Source organism: Panthera tigris, chromosome D1, assembly GCF_018350195.1.
Source record: "Panthera tigris isolate Pti1 chromosome D1, P.tigris_Pti1_mat1.1, whole genome shotgun sequence".
In the NCBI taxonomy this organism is placed as follows: domain Eukaryota; kingdom Metazoa; phylum Chordata; class Mammalia; order Carnivora; family Felidae; genus Panthera; species Panthera tigris.
This window is the reverse complement of record NC_056669.1, coordinates 71,705,059-71,722,727: the sequence shown is the minus strand read 5'-3', so window position 1 is coordinate 71,722,727 and position 17,669 is coordinate 71,705,059. Positions and strand designations below refer to the sequence as shown.

At 38.0% G+C, this 17,669-nt stretch overlaps 1 protein-coding gene across 17 annotated transcripts in view; it reads left to right on the top strand.

Annotated features, from left to right (window-relative positions):
• SOX6 (SRY-box transcription factor 6) overlaps window positions 1-17,669 on the top strand; it is a 398,531-nt gene that overhangs the window by 312,484 nt on the left and 68,378 nt on the right. For all 17 annotated transcript variants that reach the window (XM_042959663.1, XM_042959670.1, XM_042959669.1 and 14 more), the window contains 2 exons: window positions 1,993-2,176; window positions 5,187-5,374. In XM_042959663.1, the coding sequence (XP_042815597.1) occupies window positions 1,993-2,176; window positions 5,187-5,374 (372 nt within the window). The remainder of the gene's footprint in view (window positions 1-1,992; window positions 2,177-5,186; window positions 5,375-17,669) is intronic.

The following is a 17,669-nucleotide window of genomic DNA, read 5'->3' as shown; positions in this document are numbered from 1 at the left end:
AAGAAACATGGAGAAAACCAAATATCTAGCATATAAATCACTATTATTTAGAAAGGAGTGAAGGAACTAGTCTAAATATCCTTTGAGTGTAGAGAAAAGAGAAATACATTGTAATGATGCACGTAAGATGTTTTTGACGTGCATAGTAGATATAACTGTGTTTCCTGAGACCTATCCTCCGTGTAGATATAGATAAATGTACATCTCAACAGATGTACTGGATTATCTATTTCCTACCAAGACAAAAAAAAATATTCACTACGTTATTGAGTGACTTATTTTCTCTGATAGTTTAATAGAAAGAGAATCTGGGATTTGGAATCCAGTAAAGTGGAATTCAAGTGCTGTCCCTCCACGTATGGCTTTGGACAGTGATTTTATCACTCTGACCCTTCCTCCCCTGTCAATTTAGAACAGTACTCCCCAACTTCATAGACTTATTGCTAGTTAAAGGAGTGAATATGTGTGAAAGTGTCTAGCACAATGCCTGCTGTGTACTGGCTTCTCTGTGCATGTGATTTCTATTTTCTCTTTCTAATCTTCTTGAGTAGTCTGTTCTGGTATCTTTTTTGTCCCTCCCCTTAAACAATGACCATTGATACAGGAAAAGACCATAGAGATCAGCTAGAATCAGGCTCTCTTTTTCTACAAATGAAGAAATTGAACCCCAGAGAAGTCACATGTTTGCCAACGGGGAGGATGTTCTGTTTCCAAGCTCTACTGTGTGCTTTAAAAAATGGCATTAAAAGCAAGTTCTCTGTGCCTTTTCAGAAGCAAAACAGAAGTTAACATTTGCCAACAATTTTTATCTTAGAGCACAATAATATAGATCTTAAAACTGAACATTAGGGGCGCCTGGGTGGCTCAGTCGGTTAAGCGGCCGACTTTGGCCTAGGTCATGATCTCGCCGTCCGTGAGTTCAGGCCCCACGTCGGGCTCTGTGCTGACAGCTCAGAGCCCGGAGCCTGTTTCAGATTCTGTGTCTCCCTCTCTCTCTGACCCTCCCCCGATCATGCTCTGTCTCTCCCTGTCTCAAAAATAAATAAACGTTAAAAAAAAAAAAAAGAATGAAAAAAAAACCTGAACATTTAAATGAACATGTTTATATTACAACTAAATTTCTAGAATGATGGACGTGTTGTTATGTGTGTTTAACGGCAGGATAAATGAGACAAAATAAAGACAAGGAGCTTAGCTTTCAAGCTCCTGGTTGCACTAGAGTTACAAGCCAGATATGTGAATACTGTGCTTGGTATAGAAGGGCAGGCATCTTAAAATAGACACTCTGTAAATATGTGTAGCAAAGATTATAAAGAAACATCACTTTAGACATGAAAAATAAATTACATATAGCATGGTATGTAAAACATAATTATAATGTGTGCTTGCTCTTTGCAAAAATTAATTTTAAACATGAATAGAGACCAGAATATAGACCATGAGGCGTGTCCACACCCAGAAAGCCACATAGAAGCCATGCTGTGGCATGCGGCTCCCTGGGCAGAGGCCCAGGAGAGCAGAAGAAGCCTGTGTTTCCATTTTTAAAGTACTTGCAATTGTTTGATTTAAAATATATATTAAAAAATTAGCTGCAGAGCCTATTTATAGTTGCAGGAACTTTTCAGAGAGAATAACACAAAAGCACTACAGAGCTGCTGAAATTTTAAATAATTCTTTGTAAATGCCCTAGGTTAATTTAGATCCTTGAAAACACATTAGGAAATTAAGCTGTAATGTGAGCTAATTCAGATTTTAATTTGGCAAAAAGAATGATCCAACTACACAGTTAATGTAAATAGAAGCATAACACAGGGAAATTAATGAGGTTTCCTTCCGATGAATCTTCAAGGAGGTAGATAATTAGCTTCTTTTGTTATTATTGCAGGAGAATGTGGCATTGTCTCTGAGGTGTAAAATAACTGTGGCTTACTAAGTGATAATGTGCTTCATTTGTCTTCTTTTTTAATAATTATTTATGTTAAACTCTTGTAGGACGAAGCAGCAGCACAGCCGCTAAATCTCTCTTCCCGACCCAAGACAGCCGAGCCTGTAAAGTCCCCAACATCTCCCACCCAGAGTCTCTTCCCAGCCAGCAAAACCAGCCCCGTTAATCTGCCTAACAAAAGCAGCATCCCCAGCCCCATTGGAGGAAGTTTGGGAAGAGGATCCTCTTTAGGTAAATGGAAAGGTCAACAACAGGAACAGATGTATGAATTGGGTAAAAATAAAGCAAACCTGTTCAGTGCTGACTGCTCCCTGTTTCCAAAATGTTCCTTAGTCCCGGGGACGGGGGTGGGGAAGTAAAATCCTTTCTACTAAAACATAACTAACACCTTTTGGTGTCTTGGGGTGATTAGAACTTTTGGAAAAGTCATAATATAAATCCTGCCGGGATGGGTTATTTAGATGCTGATGAGTTAGATCTAGCAAATCAGAGACTTGGGGATTTCTGTGTTTGGTTAGTGCTTTGCCGCTGAAGCAACTCTAGGCAGACGAGAGTGATCAACAAAACTCCAAGGGCCTAAAGGGACCTGACCTCCAAGCTGCCTGCTAAAAGTCCCAAGTTTCTTTGAAGCTTTATATTTTCTTTTTTAAATGTATGTGAATTTTACATCTTATTCCTTATTAGTTTTGCTTTAAAACAAATGTGAATGACACGCTTCAATGGCATAATATGAAACAAGATTGGTATCTGATAAGATATGTCATAATGATCCTCTGGTTTCTTACACTCTCTGATATATTGCCAAGTATCTCTAGGGACATTCATACCCCAGTGAGAAGTAGAGAGGAAAAACATGAGTTTTGGCATCAGACAGACTTGGACTCAGAGCCTTCACTTACTCGTTATGTGACCCTGCGAAAGTTATTTAATATTTGTGAACTCAGTTTCCTAATCTCTTAGAGGGGAATATTATTACCTAGCTCATAGGTTGTTGTGAGAATTAAGAGAGAAAAATGCATATAAAATGCCTAACAGTGTCTGACACCTAGAAGTCATGCTATTTAAAAAGACTGGACTGAACCAATACCAACAGATTTACATACACATGTGGAATGAAACAATAAATGTAAAAGCATTTGTCAGTAGCAGAGTGCCAAATAAGTATTAACATGTTGTTACTAAGCCTCTTAGTTTTCTGTAAGATACAGAGATGCCAAGGGATTGGGGATTTAGATTCTTCACATTACCTTCCTTGCCTTATTGAGTCCCAGAGCCTGAAATGCTTATTATAATAAACAAAATAATATGTAAGTGTAGTCATGTGCAGTTTAAAAGTCATTTTTGCCTACATATCTCATTTGATTTTTCATAATAATCTTATGTGGTAGTGCATTATTACCCTCATTGTATGATAAAGTAAACTGCGATTCTTACAGGTAAAATGGCTTGCTCACAGCCAGGTAGCTATTAATTAGTAAAGCCAAGAAGACTAGAATCTGGGTCCTCTCACCTGAGTTCTATAAACTCAGTGCTGTTTTATGTGAGGTCACAGTTGGAGTGTTTGCTGCACTGTGCTGGGGTTAAGTGAATCTTCTGATGGTGAGACATAATTTTTCCTCATTCAGATTTGGGACATTAGGATTCATACAGCAGCCTATTCTCATTTTGAGTCAGAGTGCCTCCTCGAGGGGCCAGGAGGTTTTCACTCCAAGTCAGTGATACTCGTGTGGGAGAGAGAAGTGAGTCGTTTCCAGCATGTGAATACGGTTGCTGGATTGTTGGAAGCTATGAGATAAGGGAAAAAAAAAAAGCCAACTTAAGGATAAATACTAGGCTTGATCTTGAAATAGCCTTTCCATAGTCTAATTCTGAATTTTGTTTGGAAAGTATTTGCTATGTATACTGAGCATCATGAGGGACAAAGGAGACTATGTCACAGGCCCTGCTCTTATGGAGTTTATCCTTCAGCAGAGCATATTTCTTGGATCATGAGCTAGAAATAGGCTGAAGCAATCACAATTTTGTCCAGGCAATATTGGATAGAAATGTTTTGTTTTGTTTTTATCAGAAGAGTTCCAGAGCAAAATATAATGGGTTTTCTAAATCCTAACAAGTGATTGTTTGACTTTTAAATAATTTTCTATAGACAGCCTTTGGAATTTTTTCTAAACGCATTCATATGCACATGTATTGCACACACGTAGAGGCGTGGCATAGGCTTGACTCTAGTCTGGTTCTCTCTGTTCTGTCTGAGGTGTGTGCATGCATGTACACATACATGTGCTATGAAATGTTCATCCCAGGATACAAACAAGTGGATCGCATTAAACTTTACCATAGCAGCTGCAATCTATCAGTCAGCAAGCAGTTGCCCTCTTTCTGTCTAAAATTGGGAAAGCTTATATAAAGTATTAATTTTAACCTACAGTAAAATAGAAGCCATGGAGGAGAATTAGTCAGTTTAATTTCATTTTTCCCCCTCCGAGTTGCATGGAATATAATGAAAGTAAATATTTATTCTCACTGTACTTGGAGCTTTGTACTGATGTGAAAACCATTCCCACACATATAGCCTCGCTATCACGAAAACAGGGAGCTGAGAGCAGTGGGTGTTCGGTTGGGGGTAGGGAATGGGTTGTCATTCTCTTGGTAAATAACTGAGGCAGCATGATGAGTAGAATGCTTCATTAACCAGCCAGTGATTGGGGAATGGGGAGTGCAGTGTATTCCTTCCCGCCTCCTCTCTCCTGCAGTGGACATATGAGCACACAGATAAAGATGTCACTAATGTACACATGTAGCCTCACAGAATTTGTTTCTGCTAGGCCAGAGACAGCTCTCTTGCATTAGTGTACCCAGGGTAACAGGCATCCTGCACAGAGATCTCCGTACCTGTCTCTACCCCCTTCTTCCCGACTACTCCCCATCTAATTGGTAGATGTAGCCAGAAGACAGACACACACACACACACACACACACACACACACACACACAAAATTGGAATCTAGGAACCCTCATCTGTGAGGAGGTGGGACTGGAGTGCTGGGGTATCCTCCAAGGGCTAAAAACCCAGCACAGCTTGGTTTCCCTGTGCTCTATGTATAGTATTGCAGTTTTCTTAATAACAAACATACCCTTTCTTTGTCTGGAGAATGCAGCATTCTACAGGGGATTGGATAGTGGCAGTATTTTGTTAGCATCTAACCTGATAAGCTTCTAATAATGCATCCTGTGTGTGCAGATATCCTGTCCAGTCTCAACTCCCCTGCCCTGTTTGGAGATCAGGACACAGTGATGAAAGCCATTCAGGAGGCTCGGAAGATGCGAGAACAGATCCAGCGGGAGCAACAACAGCAACAGCCACATGGTGTTGATGGGAAACTATCTTCCATGAACAATATGGGGCTGAACAACTGCAGGAATGAAAAGGTAAAACTTGCTTCCCTCCTTCACTGGCTCTGCTGGACCCATTAGCTCACTCTCCTCTGACTCTTTCCAGGCAGCCAAAGATTTGGGCTTCTAGCTTGAAGGCTTCGACGTTACTGCTGATGAACAAATACACCCTTTCCCACTTACTGTGGGGTTGCCTCCCACGCACCCAACCTGGCACCCAACCTACCTGCCTATTGGTATCTTTCTGTCCCATTACAAAAGATTTAAAATATTTTGTAATAAAGGGAATATATGAGGTTATTAGAAGAGGAATAGAATATCTGAATATATAAAAAGAAGGAAGAAGCATATATGCTCAGGATGAAGGTTACTCTTTACTGTGACTCACCATTGAATTTATTGCTAAGTTCCCTAGCCGCCAGGGCAAAAAATTAAAGTAAAGCAACTTTCAAAACACATTCATTTGTTTTTTGATTCAACAGATTATGTATCAAGTGCTTATTCTGTATTAGACACTGGTCCAGGCACTGGAGATACAACAGTGAACAAATCAGACAAAAATCCCTGCTCTCATTGAGCTTACACTCTAGGAGAGCAAAGGCCATGAGGAAATTAAAAACTACGTAATGTAATGTCAGTAAAGTCAGGAGGTGAAATAGATGCCATGAGAGAAATAGAAGCAAGTTAAGGAAGTAGGGAGTTACAGGGTTATTCTTTTCAATGGGGTGGAATGGACTTTGAGGAAATAGCACTTCATGGAGACCATGGTGTAGGTGATGTGATGAGTCAGAGGAAAAGGATCTAGGCAGCAGGAATGATAAGTACAGAGGACCTTAGAGTATAGACCACCAACAAGGAGATCCATGTAGCAAAACTAGCATATGAGAAGGAAGAGAGGTGGGACACAGAGTAAAGTGATAACCTGGGGTGGAACTTGCTAGACATTGTAGGCCCTGGAAAGGATTTGCATTTTATTCTGAGAGTGATGGGAATCCCTGGATGGGTTTTGTTCAGGGCACAAACATGATCTGATTTACATATAAAAGGATCATCCTGACCAATATGCAAGACTGGACTGTAGAAGTTAAGAATGTAAACACATTCTGACTCAAGAATCTGACTCTTGATTTTGGCTCAGGTGATGATCTCACAGGTTCCTGAGTTTGAACCCCACACCGGGCTCTGTAGGGATAGCACAGATCCTGCATGGGATGCTCTCTCTTGCTCTCTCTCTGCCCCTCTCTCATGTGTGCATGCTCTCTCTCTCTCTCTCTGTGTGTATGTCTGTCAAAAATAAATAAACTTAAAAAGAAAAAAAATAAGTATGGAAATAAGGAGACAAGTTGAGAGGCTATTGTAGTACACTGGGTGAAAAATTCTGATTATCTGATGAGTGAATGAAACATGCCATTTTTTTAAAAAAGAGATGACAGTATTTTCCCAGTGCCACATTCTGAAAGTTTTTTTTTTTTAACATGAGAACTATATAGGGACACATGAGTAGAATAGTGGGCAGTGTCTTTAGTAATAGTTTTAGAATAAATTTAAAAAGTTGTTTCCATTCGTATGTTTATTCACTACAGGCTGAGACTGTAACTTATAAGTTAGAACCAAGAACCTCCGCTTTGTTTCTATCCTTGCTAATTCTAGCATGGGTGCTGTGATAGACATTCTACTCTTTTGAATAAGCTTATACTGTCCTATTTCCTAGGAGTTTTAAGGTAGCATGTGGAAAAAGTCATGATACAAGTATAAGGTCATGTGCACTGTTACTTGAGTATTTGAATGTATAGCTATAACCAGAATGTTGTGTGTTTTTCTTTGTTTCCTCTTCAAAAGGTATGGTGGTGTAATAGTCTGAGATTTTGGGTATATTCGTTTCCTAAAATTGTAACAATGACTAAACTAGATGGCTTAAAACAACAGAAGTTTCTTTTCTCACTGTTCTGGAGGCCAGTTTAAAATCAAGGTGTTGGCTGGGCCATACTCTTTCTGAAAACCCTAGGGAAGATTTCTTCTTTGCCTCTTCCTAGCCTCTGATGGTTGCTGGCAAGCTTTACCATTCCTTGCCTTTTAGCTGCATCACTCCCAATTTCTGCTTCCCTCCATATGGCTGTCTTGCGTGTGTGTGTGTGTGTGTGTGTGTGTGTGTGTGTGTGTGTTCAAATCTCCCTCTTCTTATAAGGACACAAATCATTCGATTTAGGGTCCACTCTAATCCAGTGTGACCTTGTTTTAACTTGATTACATCTGCAAATACCCCATTTCCAAATAAGGTCACATTCACAGACACCAAGGGTTGGGACTTGAACAAATCTATTTTGGAGACACAATTCAGCCAATTACAGTGCAATACAGAGCCATTACTCATGTTAAATCAACCTCTCATCCTTGATTGATCCCCTATACTCTTTAGCCACACTAGCAGACTGCTGAGATTCAAGGGCTGGGCTGGGGTTTAAGGGGATGGAAGTATGATGGAATTCTCAAAGTATGGACATTATCAAAGTCCTCACATAGATTAGAAGGTTTAGCTCTGGAAGTGTTGACTTTCCAAAGTTTAATAAAAAATTTTATGTCAGTCCTCATTGCACTGACTTCCTAATGTTAACATCAAACAATCAATAAAAAATTGATTACTTGGCCTCTTTGCCTTGATTGATCCTCTTGGTGGGAGGTTCAGATCAGGTAGGAGAGAAACTGTTTGGGGAAATGTGTGTCTTTTGGTAACCTGTTAAGCCATAAACTTTTATATACTTGGGACTCGCGGTTCACATGCCAATCACTGGATCCGCTCGGTCAACTAAGTACCTCACCCTCACAAGGCAGAACCCCTTTTTGAGAACTTCCTGGGTAGATGGTTACATACAGAGTGAGGTTTCAGGACCACAAAAGAAGAAAAGTCTTGCCCCCAAACTTCTTCTACTATTCTGATATTAGAGATAAACACAGAATTGATCTTTTGATCTATGATAGTTTTCTCAGTGAGAACACCATGAAATAACATATTTACTTTTAATGTGAATAATATTATAAGATCCTTTTGGGGGAGCTGGGTGAGTGAATAAATAAGTTTTGGTGTAGGGATATTGAGTGGGAAATTGGGTTAACAACAACAGACTGATACATACACTTGGTACCATCTCCTACTTTACTATTTTGTCAAGGGTTAGTCCTAAAATTAATCTGAGAAGCATGTCAATGACTTATTTATAAGAATCTTTTTTTTTAATTTATTAGTTTTCAAGTGAAAGAAAGTAATACATGTTTACTGAAATTTCTAATACAGAAAAATATATGGTAAAAAGCTAATTATCCTCCTTACCTTATTAACTACTATTAATGATTCAGAAATTTTCTTTGAGTAGTAACAATCATTAGTATTTCAGAATTTTCTTTGCATATAGGAGAAATTATTAAAGAGTTTTAAAATACATATTCTCACTTGAAATAGTAGTCACTGAGTTGTCACTTACCAGCTGTGTGATATTTGGCAAGTTGATTACCCTCTCTGAACTTCAGTTGCTTCATCTATAATATGAGGATAGTAACCTGAGTTACAATGAAATAAGATACGTGTGAATATACCTAGTACATTCCTGGTGGAGTAGGCATTTTCTTTTATTTCCTATACCTTTTAAGTAAACCATGGGTGACCTTGAATATATAGAACAAAATATACTATTTTGGCACAGTTAAGAAGTGCTCACACAATAATGAGAGGGGCAGAGGAAGGAAATAGTCAATTTTTCAGATTTTGGCATATTGGCTAACTCACGTGGTTAAACTCTTTTCCAGATGAGTTGCTACACAAAGCTATGAAATCTTCAGGTTAATTAGGTTAGGTTAGGATTTCTCAACCTCAACATTATTGCCTTTTTTTCTTTTTTTTTTTTTTGGCTTGATAATTCTTTATCATGGCAGAGTGGGGGCAACTATCTGGCCTCTACTCATTAGATGCTAGTAGCAACCCTCCATTTGGTGACAATTGCCAATTGTCTTCTATGGGGGGAGGAAGGAGAAAATTGCCCCTACTTGAAAAATCACTGGGCTAAATAAAATGTATTTAGAATTAATACGTTTCAGAAACTTCATTCTACAAAAAAAAAAAAAAAAAAACCCACACAAATTATTTTGTTTAAAAAACCATTCTTTTATTAAATTATGAAAATCATTTGCTTTTGATTAATGTTATGAATGAAATCTTCTTGGAAAAATGCATCTACAAATTTTTGTTTGGAATATTAGCACAGAAAATATTTAAAACATAATGTGTTCTTAAGCCATTCAGTTTGAAGGGGTAATGAGAAATAAATTCAGAATTGTTGAGGCAATTCTGCCAGCCCCTCTGTCATTCCAACCAGGCCTGGAAGAGAGCATCCTAATCCGTGTGCACCATACCTAGTAGTAAATTGGCACTGGGCATACCTTACTTCCAGCAATGATCTTTCTGTCTGACACTGTGACCTTGTATTGTTGAATTTGTATCATCAGTTAGATTTGGAGTTCAAACTAAAGGTTCTACTAACTTCAAATACTACAGGTTAATTTTATGTATTGGTCATTGACTTTTCTTAATTCATTTGGGAGGGAGAAGTCTGAGGTTCTGAAATCTTATTTTGCTTTGGAAGACACAGGAGAGAGATTAGAGATTAGGTTATGATTTAAAAAATACTAATAAATCCAAACTTGACCTAAAATATGTCACAATGAATGTAACTGAGCCCCTGAGGGTAAATGGTAAAAGTTGTTTCTGCAGAACCAGAAAACCCTGGTTTCCCAGTTGAAAGTCTTTATGGGGCTGTCTCTGTAGATGACTTTACTGGGGTCTCTGTAGATGACTTTACTAGGGTTAAAATTTGGGTACTGAATAGTCAAACAGTATCATAGTAGCTTTGGCTCTCTTATAATCAAAACATCCATCTTAATTTTGTGATGGTCCATAGGATACTGATTTTTCTTCTGAAGATCAGATTTTCTTCTGAGGTCAAAGAGGGTAAATATATAACAATGCAATAAGATAGGTGGAATGGATTGTGACAAACTCATTTTAACTGTCTTTGGAGTTGTTCACTTTGGAATTATCTTATTTTTCTTAAATATAAAGATCCATAAATTAGATTTATGAATTTGTTCTTTGTAACCCATAGTACAGTTTTAGAGTTTTTCAAGGTGTTTCTGTCACAAAACCTTATAACTTATTAAGCATACCTTGTCACTCTCTTATTTGGACAGTCTTTACAGAGGAGTGTGTCACAGAGTTGGGTTCCTTGAGAAGTGGGACGTGAGATCGAGGCTAGCGAGAATGTTTATTGGGGTGTGCTCTCTCTCATTGCCACCTATGGGAGGAAAAGGACAAAAGAAGGACTGGTTTATGATGCAGTCTGTCAAGCCCCAGAAAACCCCACAGGAAGCTTCGAGGCTGCCATGGCCATTCAGAATTGTCCCAAATTGGGTGTGTGTGTGGGGGGGTGGTGAGCTTTCACACACTTGTGTCAACCAGTCATTGGATGAGGGCTACCCTGGGCAGGAGACATGACCTTGGGTGAGGTGACTCTCTTTAGCTGAAGCAATGCCAAAGAGGACCGACAGCTGAAGAAGGCTGGCTACCACCAACAGTCCCTGCAGGTTGAGAGAGTAAATCTTTCAGTCCTGAGGTGGGATCTGGGCAAGGCATCACAATGTCCACTGTGGAGTGTTTTTGTGACATTTAGTAGCATTAGATATATACAAAGCATGTTTTATATGTTTGGTAAGTGTGGACAAATATCTATTACACAGGAGTGGGGATGCTTGTGTCTTTATAACATATAGACTCACATATATGTCCATCAGAATGCGTGTTTATCCATGGCATATTTCACTTTATTGGGTATATCCCAATTTTAGCACTTCAAAATGAAACATTGTTGACTTGATTGGCCAGAACGGCACCAGTGGAGTTGTTCTGGTTGGTTGTGTCACAGGATATTCAGGGTCTGTTAAATATATAGATTGTAGGGACAATAGACTGTAACAGCACCTTAGGAGCTGCTATGCTCCATCATTTCAACATAGCTTCCATGCCTGGATTGTGAGTGTCCTGCCAGCAGAAGTCTAAGTTACTGCCCTCGATTGTAGCTTTCCACGTCAAGAACACCATTCATCTTTATTCCTAAGTACCAGTGCAATTAGATCATATTATAGACTAATTGCTTACCAAATTTTGTTGTTTTGACATCTCTAAGATAGAAAGTATTTCAGTTATGACAATACACAGCAGAATTTTAAATAGGCTGCTTCCAAATGTCCTTAGCGCTCAGCTAAGGGCATCTGGCCAGAGGAGAGGTGAGACAGAGTGCGCTGTTTCAGTGTTAAAGTGTGATCTCTAACTCCTCTGACCTTCCTGAGGTTTGAGTGCTGACTAGGTAATTGGTTAGAACTTTCCTGAATAGCTATTATGTTACTTTGGAATCCGGTTATTTTGCTCATCTTAATAATCCTGATGAGCCAGGAGATTGATTCCCTACTGATCAGAGTTGGTCATAAATAGGTAGATTACACATCTACATGCATGTGGTCTGAATTGCTATTCCCCTCACCTCCTGAGAGTCTTTTAAGAAAAATGCTTGATCTTATCATGTGTCAAAGCAAGCTATCATGGACACTCCTGTCATACTGTCTGTCAAGTACATTGATGGGATTAAAAGCGTAGAAAGAACCAGAGGGGACGTTACATTTGATCTGGCCCAATCACTTCAGTTCACTGAAGGAAAACCTGAGGCCTAGAGAAAGAAAATCACTTGCCATTGTCACATAGTGGGTTCATGGCAGAACGGAAATTAGATTTCAGCTTTCCTAATTCCCAGACAATGACATTCTTATGTATAGAACTGTACCAGACTCATTTATTAATTTTCTATGAGATCTTTAAGACTGTTACACATAACAGTACTTTTTACATTGACAATCTCAAAACTTTGATAGAATCAGACAATAAAAATCAACAAGATCTATGAAGCAGAAAAGCATTGAGCCCCCTGCTTCCTATACCTCCTCTCTGGGTAGGTCATTCTTCTCTGCCATGATGTCTATTGGTTCTGCCTCTGGAAAGTATCAGTCAAGAAACTGAAGGTTGAGCGATGTTAATATAGACAAAGAGGCAAAAGTGGAGGCTAAGTGTGGAACAGTAATAGAATTAGAGGCCACGTAGTATTTTGTAAAGAGTATGGATAATCCTGGGACTCAGTTTCCAGGATTAATCCTAGAAGTAGCCTGTGCTGTGTTTCTTACGTAAGTTATTTAATGTCTGTGAGTCTCAATAAACATGCTTATAAAATGGAGATAATTACCCTTTCCTTGAAGGATTATTTTGAGGGAAAAAATATGTAGAGCACATATCTGACACAGGGGATGCTCATTTAATATTAGGTGCTTACTTACTTTAAGACCTCAGACAGGTTGGCAAATCATTGTTAATTTTGTTAAATTTTCACCCTTTGGTGCTCTCCAGTGGTGGAGGGGTTAACCTACTGCTCCCCAAATGTCTTAGAATGGAAGGTTACCAAGAAGCTGACAGCACCTTCTTATGAAGTCAAGATACCCACTTTTCTTTTTCATTCTTAGAGTAACCTGGATACACTAGCTACCTGCTAGAATCTGGCCACAACCAACATGATAATGTTTAAATTTGATTATGTTAGAGTTCTAGGAAGATTTTGTCCTTACTAATTTAATATATATTTTCATATATTTCCAAAAACCAAAATTTAAATCTATTATATTTGAAAATATTTAACCTGATTCTTGATACCTATATACATTTCTCATGCCAAATGATATCTTTCTCAATCAAGTTAATGGGAAAATAATCATTCAGTCTCTGAGGCACATTGCAAACTTGTTTCTATTTGTTCAAAAACAGCAGTTGTTCAATTTTTGAAAGTGTAGATTCTTACTCTTCAACCATACTTTGCAAAAATATCAGAACAGTACATCAGTATTACACTGATGTAATACTGCCCCCTTTTATTGGAAATGAAAAACATACTGGATGTCTTCCGCTTTGCATTGTCAATTGCCACAGCTCTTTGTTACTTATATATACAGTTGATTCAGATATTCATTGTTGTATGACAGGATAAGTTCAGACAGAAGATCGATAGAGCCATGCAACAATAAGTGAAAAGGGATTGTGAGCAAATTGTTTAGCAAGGTGTGTTTGGAATGAATGAGCTTCTTATCCAGCACAGAGACTAGTGAGGTTTTGTTGTTTCCAAAGGTGTACAGAGTACTGATGAATCAAAGTGGTTGTCGTTGTAAGCAGTTGACTAGTATGTTTAGTTGCAGTGCTTTTTTCTATGTCAACCTATTCCCAAGATAACAACTTGTGCCATAAGGGTTTTGGACACATTAGATATTTTATAGTAAGGGAACAAATTCTAATCATAACATCCTCGTTTGCAAAGCAGAGCAGTAGTTGGCTTATTTTTTGCTTTTTTGTTTTTTAATATGAAATTTATTGTCAAATTGGTTTCCATACAATGGAAATAGTGCTCATCCCAACAGGTGCCCTCCTCAATGACCATCACCCATCCACCCCGCCCCTCCCTCCCACCCCCCCCATCAACCCTCAGTTTATTCTCAGTTTTTAAGAGTCTCTTATGGTTTGGCTTCCTCCCTCTCTTTTTTTTTTCCTTCCCCTCCCCCATGGTCTTCTGTTAAGTTTCTCAGCAATAGCACTGCTAGGAATTTACCCAAGGGATACACAAGTGCTGATGCATAGGGGCACTTGTACCTCAATGTTTATAGCAACACTTTCAACAATAACAAAATTATGGAAAGAGCCTAAATGTCCATCAACTGATGAATGGATAAAGAAATTGTGGTTTATCTACACAATGGAATACTACTTGGCAATGAGAAAGAATGAAATATGGCCTTTTGTAGCAACATGGATGGAACTGGAGAGTGTTATGCTAAGTAGTTGGCTTTTAAAAAACATTTATGGGGGCACCTGGGTGGCTCGGTCAGTTAAGCGTCTGACTCTTGCTATCAGCTCACGTCATGATCTCATGGTTCGTGAGTTTGAGCCCCACACCAGGCTCCTCACAGTGAGGAAGCTGTTTGGGATTCTCTCTCTCCCTGCCCCTCTGCTCTCTATCATCCCTCCCATGTGCGCTCTCTCTCTCTCAAAATAAATAAACTTAAAAATAGATAAATAGATAAATAAATAAATAAATAAATAAATAAATAAAATTTATGTAGTACTTTTCACATCATAACAACATGTGTGTTTTGTTTTTATAGTGCTTCTGAGCTTAAAAAACACTACTACATGTATTATATCTCTTGAACCTTTCCAAATTCAGAGATACAGGTATTACTATCCTTGTTTTGCAGATCAAGAAACTAAGACCAGCTCTAGATCACTTTGCTCCAACATTCCCTCTGTCCATTGTCTCATTTGTTCCCTACATTTCTGTGAGATTGACAAGGCAACTTCACTTAAAATCTAAAGCAAGACACGCATCTGAGTTTCAAACATCAATTTTAATGAAGTGAGTGCTAAAATCATGAGATAGGTCTACTTAGATATATATGCTTCATGTATATTTCCTTGTAAAGAATCTTTCTGTTTATACTTGCGATAGTGTTTTTCTAAAATAGCTTCTGCAGAACAAAAATGCTAAAATACTAGAAAAAACTTTAAGTTTTATTAATGTTAGATTTTACATTTGAACCAAGAACATTGGGCAACTATGCAGTGTTGTGTATAGGCTCCTGGCTGAATATAATCATTGGGCTCCTTTTATTTTTGTTGTCAGGGCTACTTGATTTGTTGCCTAGCTACTAGTTTAAGACCTAATTCATAAAAAACAACAACAAACTTGCTTGGCTCCTTACTTTTCTACACGTTAAATGGAAGAATGGTGAGAATTTATATTTTTTACAAGGTTTGCAAGGTTTAAGATACTTCCTAGGGATAGTGGGGGGGCGGACGCGGGGAGGAGCAAATATAAGACTTTAAGTTTTTGTTTACAGGTGTTTTAAGTCAAAAGCCCATGTTCAGTTAATGGATCTCCCAGTGAAAGGGTTCAAATTCGATGCATCCAAATTAATAATTTCACATAGAGTTGTTGGTTTGGGCATGTATGGAGCAAATTTAGTAGCAATAAGGGTTTTATAGACCTAACCTACCACTATGGCAGGTACTCCTTAACCCTTAATCTTTCTAGATCCAATCTCTTCTAGATCTAAACTCTCAGCCCTTTTAGATTAGCTCTTTTCAACTTATTTTGGTCTCAGGGCCCCTTTACATTCTTAAAATTATTGAAGACCCCAAGGAGTGTCTATTTATATGGGAAATATTTACCAATATTTATCCCAAGAGATATTAAAACTGAAAATTAATATGTTTATTTTTAAAATAACAATTATAAACCTATTAGATGTTAATATAAATAACACTTTTTGAGCACTAAGCATATTTTTCAAAATAAAAAATAGTAAGAAGGATAGCTTTATGTTTTTGCAAATCTCTTTAATGTCTGGCTTAGTGGAAGACAGCTCAAATCTCCTTCCTGCTTCTTCATTCAATGTATTGCTGTATCACAATGCCATGTAGCTTCTGGGAAACTCTTTCACACTCGTTGGAAAATAGGCAAATAACGTCTTAGTATTGTTATGAAAACAGTTTTGATCTAGTGACCCTTGTGAAAGGGTTTTTGACATTGCCAGTGGGGATACTTCAGATACATGCTATTCTAGATTATGAAATATATAACATGCAATTTGTGTTTTAATTACATTCACTCTAACTTTAAGAACAGCCTTTACAGATCAGGCATTCTGTACATTTAGAAATGATTATTAGTTTGATTCTATTTGAATTAATGAGCAAAAAGTTAATAAACTTCTATTATATTTGTACCTTACCTTAATGCAAAAACAACTTTGGGTGGTTTGCAGTGATATATACAATGAAACAAGCTAAAAACTAGAGAGGAGATAGTGCATAAAATTCTTGTCTTTATGTAATTGCTGGAGATGGGCCACCGACTTGATTGTGAGCTTCCTGGTAATGAGGCAAAAAGGAGATGTGTTATAAGATCCACTACTACTACGTAAAAAAATTTCTACTATGTACAATTTTCTGCTATATAAATAAAATAGTTTCTCAGGAGAAACATGGGTTTTCTTCTACGGGTCTACATAAAAGCTTGAAACATCCTCAAGAATGTTCCTACAATGTTCGGTTTTAGAACTATAGTAATTTTGCAGAGCTGTTTCTTAACAGACCTTGTCACTTATCTTTAGATCCATCCATTTTTACCTAGCTTTCTTTGCCTTAGTTTGAGTCTTACGACTGACACTGTGTTCTTTATCCCATGAACACACTATTTTTCATTTCCATTCCATTTTAATTAAGTACTTACTATATACAAAGCACAGTATTGGACATGTGTGGTACAAAGATAACCAGTGTTCAACACTGGCTTTATCTTTATTTGGTTAATATCTCAGAGCCTTGGGGCACCTAGGTGGCTCAGTCCATTGAGCACCCTACTCTCTTGATTTTGGCTCAAGTCATGAACCCAAGGTCGTGGGAGTGAGCCTCCACTGGCCTTCTCCCTCTCTCTCTTTCTCTCTCCTTCTTCCCCCTGCTCTCATGCCCAATCTCTCTTAAAAAAACTAAGAATCTCAGAGCTTCAGTTTCCTTATCTAAAACAATGTCAGGATATGAGAATTAAATGATGTAATATTTAACCTCCTAGTAGTATATTACAAGGAGGTTAAATATTACAACATTTAATAATATATATTTTGTGTGTATATAAATACATATAAATATATTTATATGTAAATAAATACACGTATAAATATATATTTATATATTTAGGCATTTAATAAATGTTTTCTCCCCTCCTCCCTCCTTCACGGTCTCCCTCTTCTCCCCCCCCCCCTCTCTTTCTCCCCCCTTTTCTTCTCTCCTATCCCTTCTCTCCTTCCTTTCCAGCTTCATCATCCACTTGAATAAGGTTGTGGATAAGAGCAACACATTTGAAGTTAGACTACCATATTTCTCCATCTGAGAAATGGGAATTTTCACAGTTTCTAAACACAGGGGTTGTTGTGAAGATTCAGTAAATACTCCATGTAGCATTCGTCCAGTGCCTGACATGTAACTGGTAGGAGGGCAGGTGGAAACAGAGCATTGCCATGGCTACTTTAGGTTTATCTTTGTAGATAATTGTGAGCCATCAGAGGTGCTTGTGGATGGGGCACATTTAATCTGAGCTACACTTCAAGAAGAATGTCATAGCAGTTTAAAGAAGGGATGAGAGGGACC